Raw genomic sequence first — 15,267 nt, forward strand, 5'->3', positions numbered from 1 at the left:
TGTTGCCAGGGAGGTTTCATCTATCTTTCAATGGGAGAACTGTTACACAAATGAAACAGTCCTATTGACTTTTTTTTACCAGAATGTGTGTAAATGTTTATCCTTCTGGAGGTTACAAAAAAAGGTGCACAAAATTCCATTTAGTGGCGTATTTTTAGACGTTACCCAAGACCTTTTTATTTTACTAACATAACATGTCTAAAACAATTACTTGCAAGGGCTATCTGCCTGTCTTCTTCATCCATTGGTCTGTTACTGTGTCAATCACATTTTTTGTCCGCCCACTGCAGCCTACAGCATGTGGCACAGGGTTAGTCCACTTCATCCATGGGCTAACCACTGCGAGTGACACCATTCTGCTCTTTCACAAGGAGCACATCTATAAAGGAAGTAGTTCCCTTAAGTGCTAGGGACTACTAGGGCAATGTGTGCTTTATGAGATCAAAAATATTTTTCCTTTTAGCCAATATATATTTTTATATTGACGAGCGTCCAGCAGCTTCCCTAACAATAAATTTTGCAAAAACACGACTAAACAAACTAAGCATTGACAAAGCTAAAAGGCTGGCAGGCCACCATCGGACTATTTGCTTAGCCAGTGCTTGTTTCTAAATGTTAATTTTTTTTTTTTAGTTTTATTGTTAGTATTTCCGTCAGCCAAAACCTTTTGATTTGACTAAAACTTTATATATGATGCACTTACCTACAGGGGCTTTCAGTCAGTCCTCTCATCCATTGGTCTTTTGTTGTGTCAGTCATATTTTCATTCCGCTCGCTACAGCATACAGCGTAAGTCGATGGGTCAGCCAAGCTTACTCACCAGTGAGTGACTGCAGTCCTCTCTTTCACAGAGGGGGCATCCACACACAAAGTATTTCATTTCTTTGCCTGGGATCACATAAGCAATGCGTGCTATTTGAAGCCAAAAAAATAAATAATATTGCCTTTAGACAATGTTTTTTAAATATATTCATTCCCTAGGGCCCCATCAACAAACGGTTACAAAACTTAACAAAACAACCATTGGGCAAACAACGCAAACCTACTGGCTTTAACAGTGCTTGTTTTGCATTGCTTTTCAATGGAATAAATGATGCTGTTTGAGACATTACTGGAGCACCTTCTCACTAGATGATAGTATCTAAAACATACAGCTGAGAAGGTCTCTGAAAGGAATGGACAACTTGAAACCTGATTGGTGTGGCTTCAGTCAAAAGCTGCCCATTGAAATAACAACAGCAGTGCGCAGACCATGCTCATGGTGCACGAGGCGTCTGTCTGTGCGCCACGGGTGGAAGTCCATGTGACGATGGATCAGATATGCCCTTGCTGCTGCACTGTATCCAACCTCTATAAGCAGACAGATTGAAGACTCCGCTGAATAATAGTGGGTTGTGGACACTTAGGTCAGGTGGCCCTAGAGGGAGAGACAGCCCAACAGTCTTTAGACATTTCTGAATTGTAGTCTTCCCTGAAAGGTTTGTTAACTGAATTCTCATTGGAGGTGCATAAGCATCAATGTTTACTTTATCCATAGTTGAGTACACAGATCTGCACACAGTCTACTGTTTGGATTCTGACCACCATCTTTTAGGTTGAGGCTGCTGTGATTTATCGGGGATTGAATTACTTGGGTGTATGGAGGATTGTGACGAATCACTTCAGATCGGGGTTGTACTGTTATTTCTTTGCTAATTTATAGTCTGGTCATTTCAGAGAATTAATACTAAACACATGTGAACCTTCAGTCAGGAAAATACACGCTTGTGTTGCATATGAGCTTTAGACAGAATACCTGTTTTAGAATAGACTTTATGTCAGCTTGTAAATAAATATGTGCGCCGTTCACCTTTAAAGACACTTGGACGGGTTTGGATCACCTCGGAGGGATGACTTGTAGCATAATTCATGCCGTGCTAGGGTTCCTTTTTATTGGAATTGTCTTGTTGTTTTTTTTATAATGGGCATGTTTTAAGCACTGAATGTATTACAAGGTTTATTTAGATGAGATGGACATTTTGTAAGCTTTCCTATAAAATGTGGCTGATTGTGTTGGAAGACATCATTGATTGGTTTTGAGGAACACATCTGCTGAATCTGAATCATTTAAGGGATTGTGTGGGCGACATTGCTAAGTCTGTGCGGCACTGGGGTGAGTCATGTGATGATCATATATGAACTGCTTCACAAGAGTTTGGTGGCTTCGACTTCTTGCATTGCATAATTTTGTGCAATCAGACGAGTATGATTGTGCTTCCCGAGTTATAAATCTCCTGTGAAATTAGTAGATAGACCAAAACTCCTTTGTGCATCATCTGACAATGATGCGGTGTGTGCAAATCTGATGAGTTACGCCAGACGTTGAAGGTCCCTGCAATGAAGACGGCCTAAGATACCATATTCAAGGAGGAGGACTACGGAGCTAATTACCATCATCACGAATAATCCAGGGACATCGATGCTCAACCGTTTTGATCACAAACGGTTACTTACTTACCTTGCCTATAAATGGAATGGGCCAAATCATTCGTCATCTTGCTGCAACATTTAACATATAGAATATTTTGCTTCACTTAAGTAATTTGAAACCTTTATTGGTGACACAACATAATTCTGAAAATGAACGTCTGCTTTATTGTATCCACAGACATTGGTCATCCACTATATGTAGTTGTTTCTTCTACAAGCATTTCTCTAGAGGCATTCCATGCCTCTCTCCAACTTTAGTGTGATGCTATAAAAAGAATAGTGAATGGAAGCATAGACTCCAGGTAAAATACCTGTGCTGGCTCCAATGTATACCAAGACCTCTGTTCCCTTTTAAGTGCTGTAATGAGGTCAACTAAAATAACACGTTTTCCAACCTTACCAAGCATGCTATATTGGTGATTAAAAAAGACATCTGTCAAAAATGTGTCCAGTCCGACATGCTCTTGAGGCTCTTTTAGAACATGTTTACTGAATTTCAGCGGATTGACAACATTGACTATGCGCACCAAATATACAACGGTGGCGACCTAAAACTTTGGCTTTTGGGTTGGCATGATTCGATTACAAGAATTTTGACTGTTCAGAAAATAACATTGATGCTGAGGTATTAAACCACTGTAAACCCGGGTGAGGTTTTATGACATTAGTCAGTTAAAAATTAGCAAAGCCGCTGCATGAGCTGAAACTTTGCAGTGGACACGGGAATAGTTAAATAGATAATTTTATATTATTACAGCGTGCAGTGGTATCCCAGCATGCCGGGGCTCCTGAGTGAAGCCAATCCCTATGGTGGAATCTCGCTAAGACTGTACTCAAGGATATATCATTAACCTTTTAATCCTAAAATTGAGAACCATTCTTAGTAATATTGAATTAATGCTTGCTTTGCATATTAATTTGTAAATTCCCTGTAACTTCTGGCCCACTGCATTATCATGCATAATCAAGTTTTGGGAAAATGCACAGGTTTGTCCAGGCTCCAAAGGTGATCGAAATTAGAGACTCATTTCTCGTAGGCGGCCTTTACAGCTGACTGTGCACATAGCAACTGTGAACGTGTTAACAGGGCTAACGGGGTGTTAAGAGAAGCATTTTTATAAAGTTTGCTTGTAGTGAGGTAGAATGCTGCAAGCAATATTAGAAGGAGATTTCAGCTGGGGTGACCAGACCATAAATCAACATTTTGGTAGTTAGGTTTGTTGTAGATAGAATTCTATTCTAAATTATCTTAATAAACTCATAAAATAAAAACAATGAGACAAATAAAATGAGCTGGTTAAACATGCTTAGAAAAGTGTTTTTTAGAGTTCTGAAATGTATTTGATTATTAGTCCCATAAATAGGGATCCTGGCGGGGCCAGGGTGGTGACATCTGGGGGGGTTGTGCTGGACAGGGCCTTCACTGCGCATGTGGGTTTGTCCGGCCGTCTCAGGCCATCCAAACCCACATGCGCAGTGACGCTCTCTCCAACCCAGCTGCATTGCTGGGGTTGGAGAGAGCAGGCACAGGCGCCCAGTCTTGTCATGGAGCGCAACTCATCGGCGCTCAGGCCAATCCTGAAGCTGCTGTCATGATGAAAGCAGTTTCAGGATTGGCCAAAGGGCTGGCTTGGAGCCTCTGCCTGCCTGGGAGTGGAAAGGAGAGGTCAACAGAAGAGCGCGACGCCATCCTGGAAAGCGCAGGTAAGTGCTGTTTTTCCCCCATTTGTCTCTGTGGTCCACTCTTCCCCCCCACCCAACTCCATACCCCGCCCTGCCTTTTTCCCCCAACACGAGCCGCTCTTGGCTTCACAAGCACACATCCTCAGCAAACCCGCATTTCAAATTCGCACTTGACGCTGCACTCCGTGAGCCTCTGGGCGTCCCGTAGTTTATGAGTAGTATATAACAAGCATTGGCAATTATTGTCACAATCAATAATATAGTCATTTTGCAATAGCACATGCACAGCTGGGTGACCAAACAACTCTAAGGTGTTTCCGAAACAATGTGCAAGCAAATTAGTGCAGCGAACTGGCATTTCTTTGCAATATGAAACTACTCGGAGGCAATTAGGTGTGTTGGCATTCTGGGTTTGAATTTAAACTCAACATCCGATGATGCTAAAAAAAACATTTCCGTCGAGTCATAATTTTTAATGTTAAAAGGGAAAATGTAACTTTTGTAAGTGCTATAAAGGCAGAGAATTAAATAACCATCTGAACCAAGGAAGTGCCCAGTCTTGCGATATTGTTGTTCCATAATCGAGTGGTCTTGTTCCTGCGTATTTCTTGGTAGAAATCATAAGATTCGATAAGCGAACATTTACAATGTCTCCTCTGATACTTATGCCTTACCTGGGCTTGGCACACTTGTGTATAGGAGACAGTCTAGGGGAACCGATGATGTAATAGGGTCGAAGGTCAAACACACCCTAGTCTTTAGTAAGTGTCATCAGAAACCCTGGGAGTGCATAAATCGACCTCAATTCATGTGTAAATATACACATTTTTGTATATTACACACACCACCTTTTTATGTGCATATGGGATTCCAGTTTATTTTAAATCCAAAATTGATAGAACTACTAATATGCTATTATAGGGATTATTAAATGGCATCAAAATCCCGAAATAACATTATTGGGACAAAATACATGTTTACATTTGTGTGGGAAGCGATTGGGGTGAGGTGAGGAAAGGACTCGGGGCAACCATAGGACGTTTACCTTGATGTCCTAGGGCGACCATATTTCTGGACTCAAGCCAGAGCAGCAAGTGCATTACATCAGCACTTGGCCCGCGAAGTGGCGGGCAGAACGTTTGTAGGCCTACTTCGAGTTGTGGCATGGACTAAAGACCCATCAATCCAGCCTATGGTGTGTAATTGAAAAGGAAAATGCTTGATTCTACACACGCAAAATTTGATACATAAAAATATAAATACACACGTGATTTGTAGTTCATCTGCTTAAGAAAGAGTATGATGAGTTACTGTACATTTTGATTGTTCTAGTTCTGTCTTTCAATCTTTGGTGTCCTTTCCAATAGCCAGTTGATTCCTCTTCCCAAAACCTGGATCGAGGATTGCTGTTTGTGTAAAAGCATTGATTTTGGCGGGATAATCTAGTTTCCTACCGAAACAAGAGGCTGATTAAGGCCAGATTGAAGAAAGCTGGTCCGCTTGCCCTCATTTCAAGTGTCCTAGCGTCAAGGAATCGATTCCTCTGCCTTGAAGGCTCTTGTGGTTTTGGAAAACGTGGGTCATTTTAATATATTTAGATCTTTTCCGCAGGAATCTTGAAGAGTTACATAAGCCAGGATACCCTCACGGGTGAACGTGCGCTTTACAAATACTCCTAATATAGCATGAGAAATATACTGTTATATGAGATATATATGGCAGTGCTTGAGGATAAAGTTGGACTTCGTCTCTACGGGTAATGTCGCTGTAAGGTGAAACGTGCAGGTTACACATTCCTCTGCTTCTATGTAGTAAAAATGCAAATTACACCCCTCCAGCAATGGGGAGGAATTTCATTTTTTGGCAACAATATGTATTCTGTACTCAGATATTAGAGCTTTGGCCTAATTCAATTTTATGCATTTTTGCCGTGGATGAAATGAAAGGTTTGCTGAAACTACGTTTGACAAATTTGCATCCTAGGTTATAGTTCAGAGTGAGACTACATGGGAATAGAAGGATACCTACAGCCTAAGAGATACCATCTGCGTGAACCAAGCACACGTACAAAGGGCAAAGCAGGAAATTAACCTTCACACGGGTGAAAACATAGTAAATTGCAAAAAATGCAAACTAGAAAAAAGACTATACTAAGTAATTGTGCATTACTAGAAGACTTTACATTAGTAGCTTAGAGGCTGAAAGTGAGTCAATCTGCAGTGTGACCCATTACACTCTAACTACTTTCACACTCTAGGATGATGATATTGGGCACGTGACATAATCAGCCAGAATATAGATATTTGCTTGTTTACGTCATGCCTTCCAGTCTAAACACATCATCAGAGTCACTTACCATTTTCATACGTGCTCAGTCACAGCTTTGTTCCACAGTATCAAGGCGTTTGGGCGCACATTCATGCTGCCCGCCTACCCCCACGTTCCTGCACTGCGCGTTGTCACGAAGGTACCTCTGTTGTGTATCCATCAATCTATTTACTCCCTTAGTGTGTATGCTCTGAAATGTAACAAACCATTACTCATACTACTTTGTTCTGCCAAAATGAAGGCAATACTGACTGGTGCGGCCTGTTTCTCGCCCCTCAGCATCACGTCAAGCACCATGACTGCGATCAGTTACAGCTATGGAGAACCAAGCCCCACGACTGCGATCAGTTACAGCTACGGCGAACATATGGCAAACATTTATAGACTGATCACGTCTTTGACTGAATCTCATCTTAAAATTGTCCTACACCCAATTGGACAGCGACTAGAGATGAGCAGGATATTTAGCAGGGTGAAAGAAAATGTCACTGAACGTAAAGGACACCTTGTGGCATTAGGAGTCATAGTGATGGTTGGCAAAACAGTGGCAGGCACACCAGTGATCAAAACATGGGTTATTGCTTCCTGTTTGCAGTAGGGAAAGCTGCTGGATTTGTCTTCCAGGAGAGGAGGATGGCACCAGTAATCTTCCTTAGCGGTGTCTACAGCAGATGCTGGAAGATCTCAGCAGCTGCTCCTTTTAGCATGGTAACAGTTTTATCTGTAATGTGATGAAGTACTGATTGTCAAGTCATTGAAGCCAGCGAGGCACACATTCAGAAAACCTCTTGTCAGCTTAAAAATTGTACCAATGTCCATAGTTGAAGGTTTCACTTGAGAAGGTGCTGGTAAATGGCCAGATCTAGTTCATTCTCTTGCTAACTTTCACTTGGATGATATAGGCGGAACATCTCAAGTTTTTGCCATATAAGTATGGTGATTAAACATAAAGGATCCAGCGAATTACAGACTGATTGCGCTTACAGACGTAGAGGCCAAGGCATATGCATCTAATCTCCTGAAAGCATTGGAAGACTGGGTTAGTAGTAACAACATCCTCCCAATCACCCAGACAGGGTTCAGGCCTGGAACCAACACGTCATGTAACCTGATAGCGCTGAATCTTCTTGTAGATAAAGCAAAGGCCAAATCTACAAAACTGTACACCTGTTTTGTCGATCTAAAAGCGGCATTCGACACAGTACCAAGGGAGATCCTATGGGAAAAGATGGCCAGCTGGGGTACACCTCCGAAGTTGCTACTGGCCATTATAAATTTGTACACTTCGACGTGGGTTAAGATAAAACTTTGCAACGGGGAAAGAACAACACCAAAAATCCCCACCTACATTGGCCTTAAGCAGGGATGTGTATTGGCCCCCACCCTTTTCAATATCTTTACTGCGGACCTTGATAAGAGCATCTCAGAGATCCAAACAGACCCTCCAAATTTAGCCCAACACAAAATAAGGAGTATGCAGTATGCTGATGACATAGTCCTTTGCAGCCAGACCTCGTTGGGTCTCCAACCTGCTATAACAAGGCTGCACAAATACATCTGTACGCATGGGCTGCAATTCAACTATAAAAAAACGAAAGTGGTCTGTTTTGCGTCTCACCCAGGGCAGCAAACATCCAGATGGTACATCGCTGGACATAAGATAGAGCAAAGTTCCACCTACAAGTATTTGGGAGTACTCGTTGACTCAAGATGGTCATTAAAAGAACACACCCTGCACAGAAAAGCCCAGGCAAACAAACTGCGGTTCGCCTTAAACATATTACAAACTAAATTAAAATGTCCATCTAATGAATATCTGCTGAAAGTGATTGCTGCCAAATCTTTACCCTCCCTCACGTATGGTTCCGACCTATACAGAGGTAAAGACGCTAATTTCCTGAACCTCCAACAGTCAGTGTTGTTTAAACATCTTTTTCAAATTCCACAGTTTGCATCTCAGGCGCAGGTACGCCTTGAATTTGGGCTATTAAATCAGCACCAAGCCAGACAAGCCGCCACAATAAAAACGTGCTGGAAACTAAGAGCAGCTCAAGAAGACTCATTGATGGGTCACTGTTGGTCTGAAATTAACAATCAAACAAAAGGAAAAAAGGCTTGGATAACAACACTGGAAGAAGCATTGAAAAGTTTAGACATGCAAGAGACGTGGATCTCTAAACATACCTTTAAAAAAATTGCCAATGGAGCTGCAAAACAGAAATCCTGGATGGCTGACAAAGCAGCTCTGACAAAGAAAAAATACGGCTGGATGGTATTGGCCTCGTATGAGAGATGCGCCCCGCAACCGTATCTAGTCAATTACATAACATCATCCACGCAACAAATGTTACTATGACTGCGGCTGGGGACCTACACCACAAAAGATCAGACCCCGGCATGGCAGCAAACATGGCCAACAGCACTGTGCAGGCTTTGTGGTCTCTCCGAAGAAACCTTGATTCATGTCCTGTGCATTTGTCCCCTTTTGAGTAAATTGAGACGGTATTATCTCTTACAGATATTCCGCCTTTTCCAAATTAGAACATGTCGGTCGGCAGTACTGTTAGTACTGAACAGCCAACAGCTGCAGACAGCTTGCAGGGCCACCAGATTTTTTCAGAAAGTGAGTCTCCTTCTGCTGAAAAACGAAAAAGAGGTGACCTGTTGGGCAAAACCTAAAGCCTTATTGGAATAAATGACTTTGAAGATAGACAATGAAAGTTGGACTTTATTTCTCCAAATGTTTTCTTAATTATTTATTTAAATGAAATAAGTTCTTTTGAATTTTATTCCTTTGTAAAGGTTTTAATTAACCATACACAATACAAATTTTACTTTACTTACTTACTTTACTTTACATAAAGGGAAAATTTTAATAGAGTTCTATACCCCACTGTTGAGGGCTATACTGATTTTTAAAGAAACTGAAACCGAGCTGTAGGACTGAGTCACAGATGAGAGTTTATAATGAGGGAGGGGGTCTCTAACAACTGGTATAGCCTGAGGCAAAAGGACTATGGGTCTATTAGAACCTTCCACCCAGCGGGGGTACAATGCTCTGATGTAAACAAGAAGAATCAGAAAGACAAACATTGAGGTGTTGGAGCAAAAGGCCTATCCCAACCATTAGTGGCCCTGAACGACTCCATTGCCTTCAGAAAAGCTCACAACATTCCAATGTTCTAATGTGAGGTGTGGGTGAAAAGATACATGCCCTCTGTTTTGATGGCACGGGCAGAAGCTGCATGTATGCAGATTCCTACCTTAACCTTAACCTTGCTGATTCTTGATCAAAGTTGAGAATTATGTCATACAGTGGTAGGCCCTGTCAGAACTCTTTTTAGAGTGCCACGGGGCACACAAGGACTACTGGGCCCAACCGTGATGCTTGAGACTTTTTACTCCCGATGTTCCAAGGCTTGATCTACTATAGATCCTGAGCAGTTGGGCCAAGTAACCCTTCTGCGCTTGACTCTCAGTGGTAGCTGTGGATGAGAAGTCAAAAGCTCCCTCAGGGGTGAGGGAGTGTAGATACAGGTGAGTGAACCGGACTCATAGCTCAAAGTGTACACAGTACACTCAATACATCAATACCCAGTTGAATACTTGCTCTTATCAGAAAAAGGTATAATGTCATTCGTAAGCAATAGCACAATCCCCTTGAGATCATCCCTCTATTGTTTGTTAGGCATACCCCTGTCCCACCCTCTTCCTTGTAATGTTGTCTGGGTTCTTCCCTATTCACTGGTGGCTACGTCCAGGGAATGTTCACTAGTAGGCTGTACTCAAGAGTTCCCCTTTGACTCTTAGGAATTAGTCAAAGAGTCTATGGTACAGCAGCACCATCAGTAGAGAGTCCCCAGAACCCCCACAAACCTAGTTCAAGTCATTCCTGCTCCTGTAGCATGGAAGCGTTTGGTGTTGCAGCAGATGCCCTGGGCATGGGTTCTGATCCTGCTTGGAGTAGTAAGGCTGCTCGTGATACATGGGACAGCACCTGGCAGGCACAGGCTTCCTCGCCCGAGCGGCACTGCCACTGTCACCAGGGTTCAGATCAGCTCCCAGCTTGCAAAGACACTGTAAGTCAATCTTCCCCAACAGGGAGTTGAGGGATTTGATTCTCCATCTCCTGACCGGAGCCCAGTGAGGGCACTCTGCCTTTCTTGGCATCCTCCACAGTCTACAGGAGTCAGTCAGGGCAGATCTTGTTGTGTGGGCTCGAACTGCTCATCACAGCCTCACACCACCACCAGACAACGGCCTAAAATCTTTGGCAGTCTAGTACTGTCTAGTCTAGTACTGGTGGCTCCTTCTGGCATATGGGGTTGCCATAGTACCTCTGGATACAACGTAGCCTCCTCCTAATCGCCCACACCACGGCAGCCCCTCCTGGCACACAGGGTCGTTGCTGTGGTGTTCAGGGGTCATGGTACGCTTCTCAATTAAATACTTCAACTGTGGCCCCGTCTGGCATACGGGGTCACCGCAACGAGACAGTATGGGCTTGGGACTCCCCGCACAGTGATCAATGCACGCCTCAGTCGAAGGAGGCCATCTCTTGACATATGGGAATCGCCGAAAAAAATCTTGCACACAGGCAGTGACCCAATCGGTGCACAGCCAAATCCTTGCACCATGCACAGGGAGTCCTCACGACAGGGCTCCCCACTCTCTCCAATGCTCTCTTCTTCATCAGGGTGCACACTTGTCTTGACTTGTCCTGGTGCCCCAGGCTCCAGGGCAGGTGATCTTGGTTTCACTGGGTGATGCCCCCTCACCCAGCAGGGAGGCTAGCAGGCCTTGACGGCAGTCTTGGTCACAGGCAGAATTCTCACATAGCTTCCCCTTCTCACACAGCCCGTCTGGCTGCTTGGCAGATGACATAGTTTAGGGTCTCATCCTCCCGTTCTTATAGACCTTTCCCTGACACCAAATGTGGTTTAGGGTCTGAGTCTTTGAAGCTTAATGTTGGGGTTCTGCTTCTTTTGAAGTGTACATTTTTCTTTCTCTTCTTCCCTACTGAAAGGATATCCATCACAGCATGAAGGACTCTGAAGCTGATAGACCAAAAAACAGTTTGTGGGAATAACCAGAGTTCACACCTGGATGTTACCAACTGTGATATGTGCATCAAAAGGTTAATCATTGGCTCCCAGTTCTATTCTTTATAATTCCCTTATTAGCCCTATGTCCTTCCTGGGACGTGCCCAGTCCCCTTCCTTGTAATCTATCACTGAATCAAAGAACAATATTTTGAAGTGTAAAGGGGGAGTCTCTTTCTCCCTTCCTCCAGTGTGTGTCCCACCCAGCGCACAGGAATGCAGCAATACACAAATCTATCTTGGAGGATTCCTCTATTCCTCAGGTCTTCACCAGGAGGCCTAGGGTTCCCAAAATGGAACCCAGGGTCCTCCTTGTAATGTACCATTGCAGCCACACTTGCACTCAGTGTACTTTCACAGCACACATACTCTCCAGTACTGTTACCTCTATGCAGTGGGGCACTATAGACACACACATTCAGACTGCACACACTGTGCAGTACTGTAGAATTTCTGTATTGTACCAGGGTGTGCTATTTGCAAACACACACACACACTGCTAGCACACACATACACTCTCCATGTGTGTGCTGCAGAACACTTTAATATTCATGTATTGTACTTCCCACAAGCACACATACACCCAGCACATGCTTTTATTGCACACGCACTGCACAGCACTACATCTCTCATGTAATGCATTTCTCGCAGGCATACATACACCCAGTACATGCACTAACCACACATATACTGCACAATACGGCTTTACCTTCATATTATACCCTTCCCAGACATCCATCCATTCAGCACAATCAATACTCCTACGCTACGCAGCACTCTGCCTCTACCTGATGTAGGCCAAAGGTTAGCTAAACACAAAGTAGCTGAACTTTAAAATGGTGAGTGAGTCTCTAGGCCTCACTCCAGTGACACAGGGTAAAAAGGACGGGTTCACTTCCACTGATTACTACACGGTATGCTTGGTGAACCTTCCACCACTATGAGGGTAACACTTTGGGCACCCCTCCCAGTCCAACAAGACCACAATCTGTGACCTATGTCATGGTTCACACACATGATCCGTGTTTGCCTATGACAAAAAAATCAGCATTAGGGATTCAGACAACAGTACAGTTGGGCACTCATGACAGGAGTACACGTCTCTTACCATACGGAGGCCTTTTCCTTCTGAAAAATCTCCAAGAAGCTAGGGTTTTCATAGTGCAGATTTGTGTTTTCAACTTTACATTTCTGCCCCATATTTATCTATTCCACCTAAAGTGCTTGTTGTATTACGTTGGCTGCTTAGGTTGTTCTGTGAGAATCTGTATAGTGATTTGTACATGATATGAACTAGAAAATCCATATTGCATGAAAATTGCCACCCTTTTTTGACGTATGAGAAAGGTAATTTGAGCAATGCTAGGGTTGGTGGGCTGTGGGGACAAACAAGTTTCAGACCTCCATCTGCGTTGGGTTAGTGAGGCAAATACTAGTACAAACCCAGAATGGAACCATGCCAACTCTTCTAATGCCAACTCTCCTTTCACAGCTTGATGACTGCACTCTGCAGCTGTCCCACAATGGAACCTATCTGGATTTGGAATCAACGTTGGCAGAACAACGAGATGAACTGGAGGGTTTCCAAGAAGACTCTGGGTGAGTGACTCAATTGCTAAAATTAAATCCTTTGGGCATTTTAGAATGAATGATTAGCAAAAGTTCTATGCAGGACTTAAGGAATGAAAGCAATGAAGGACATAATGTCCAATTTACCTTCTCATCTGTTGCTCATGGACGAAAATTAAGTGCTCTGGAGTAAATTGCACCATGTGCAAGGAGGCCCTTAAGTAACATTTAGGAAACAAGCTGCCCTTGTTATGGTGCAATGATGCCCATAATGCAGCGGGTGCTTTTGGACCGGGCAGAGTTTGCACTGAGTGTGTGGATCAAAACACTGGTACATTTGCATGTGCTATACATGGCGTGGACTCAGCCACTGACAATATTAAAGCGTGATTTTGTTCTATTTGTTGAACAATGCAGATCATTGCCTTCTAGAGTGCTATGGGTGCAGCCCTCCTCCTTCAAATAGCCCAAATCTTCTTTGTCTGGATTTAACAAAGAGAGGTTTTGAAGAAAGAGTGCAAAATATTTTATTGCCCTTTCCAGAGTTAAATAGCATGGGATAAATAAACCCTGCAGTGTACATTGGCCTCGCGTCAGGACACGTCACTTTGCATCCAGTGATGCTCTAAGGCAATATACACTATGGCCTTTTGTGCGGGTATTCGAATGGAGATGCACATCATATTATTGAGGCCTGTAGTAGCAGGATGCACAGTAAGTTGTTTGATTAATATTTTTTATTTGTTCTATGCATAACTAGACAAACATATACCAGCTTCTGATAACACTGCACCCCATGCACCCTCCAGTCGTCCCCAGCTTCCCGACCATTAGCAGCCTCAGGCCAAACAATTAACACACTGTGTCCGGCATCCTGAGTTGTTTGAATCTTAACTTAAACCAGCTTAAGGTGGAGTAACTGAAAATGGAAAGAACACACGCGCCCATCCTGCCCCGGGTGTGATATTTAAGATAGCTGCTTGTCTACTGCAATATATGTCTATACATTTTCTAAGCATTTTGAGGTTGAACCAAGGCATTTGGAGCAACAATGCTTTACCTGTCCCAAGTGCACCGTTGCTACTTCCACTACACACCATGGCAGTCACTGCATACATAACCCTAGAACAATGCCTGGTTATGCGTTTTAAGTCAAAGGACCATACAAAAACTTAGTTTGCAGAAACATCTTTTACAAATACATAAACTCCAAACTATACAGTTCAGTCTCTATAGGCACTCAACGATAGACAGTTCTCGACCTCACAAAAATATGTGTACAAAGTTTGACCAGTAGTTAATTAAAAAACCTGCCAGAGTCACTTCCCCAGCTTTTTAGAACTGGGCTGCTTCAGTACACTAAATCCTGTGCCTGAATCTTTGAAGGCTTGTACATTGGTTTTAGGGGGGCTTTATGAGGAAAGTAGAGATTTTGGAGGCCTGTGTTTTGGAGTTTGTTTTTCCAAAAACTGTTTCTGGAGTCTGTTTTCACATGCTACGTTTGTTAAAGGGGTGGGCTGGTCAGGCAGCCCCTGCAGCCATCTTTTCCCTTAGAAGTCTGGTTCAATTGTGCCTGCAGACATAATAATGTGATTTCCATTTGCTTGTACTGAAAAGCTATTATCATATTTATGGACAAACAGGAAGTCTCATGCATCCTTTCATAGAATAGTTATCCTTTGCTGTAGTGACAAGCCGGTAGTGAGCCTCCTACAGCTGTTATGCAAAACATAGACTGAAATCAAGAACATTTTACTCAGGTAATTCATTGACTGCAGCTCAACTGAAAAAGATGTGTTGATCACTTTTTGACATGTATTACTGTGCATACAGCCACTTGCTTCTTGCAAATGTTGGCATGTTCAAACTGAAGTGAAGTTTTTTGTAAATCCATTTACCAGTAGCTATACATACTAAGGCTTTGTTATGCTATGAAGCAGGCCTGCTCCAGGCTGTGGGTTTTCGCATTTTAAGCCGTATGCTCTTTCATCACTAGCCCAATCGCCCAATTTGAAAGTGAGATTGAATACTTTTATACATGCATGAGCAAAAGCTTCATTTTGTCTGATTAGGTAGATGTGGTGTAGCCAACTGTGAATTTATAATTCTGATTTAC

At 43.0% G+C, this 15,267-nt stretch overlaps 1 protein-coding gene across 10 annotated transcripts in view; it reads left to right on the plus strand.

The window, feature by feature from the left end:
* Positions 1-15,267, plus strand: part of FHOD3 (formin homology 2 domain containing 3) — a 1,229,746-nt gene that overhangs the window by 114,070 nt on the left and 1,100,409 nt on the right. For all 10 annotated transcript variants that reach the window (XM_085606822.1, XM_085606824.1, XM_085606823.1 and 7 more), the window contains exon 2: positions 13,075-13,181. In XM_085606822.1, the coding sequence (XP_085462948.1) occupies positions 13,075-13,181 (107 nt within the window). The remainder of the gene's footprint in view (positions 1-13,074; positions 13,182-15,267) is intronic.

This window comes from Triturus cristatus, chromosome 5_2 (assembly GCF_964204655.1).
Source record: "Triturus cristatus chromosome 5_2, aTriCri1.1, whole genome shotgun sequence".
Taxonomy (NCBI): Eukaryota; Metazoa; Chordata; class Amphibia; order Caudata; family Salamandridae; genus Triturus; species Triturus cristatus.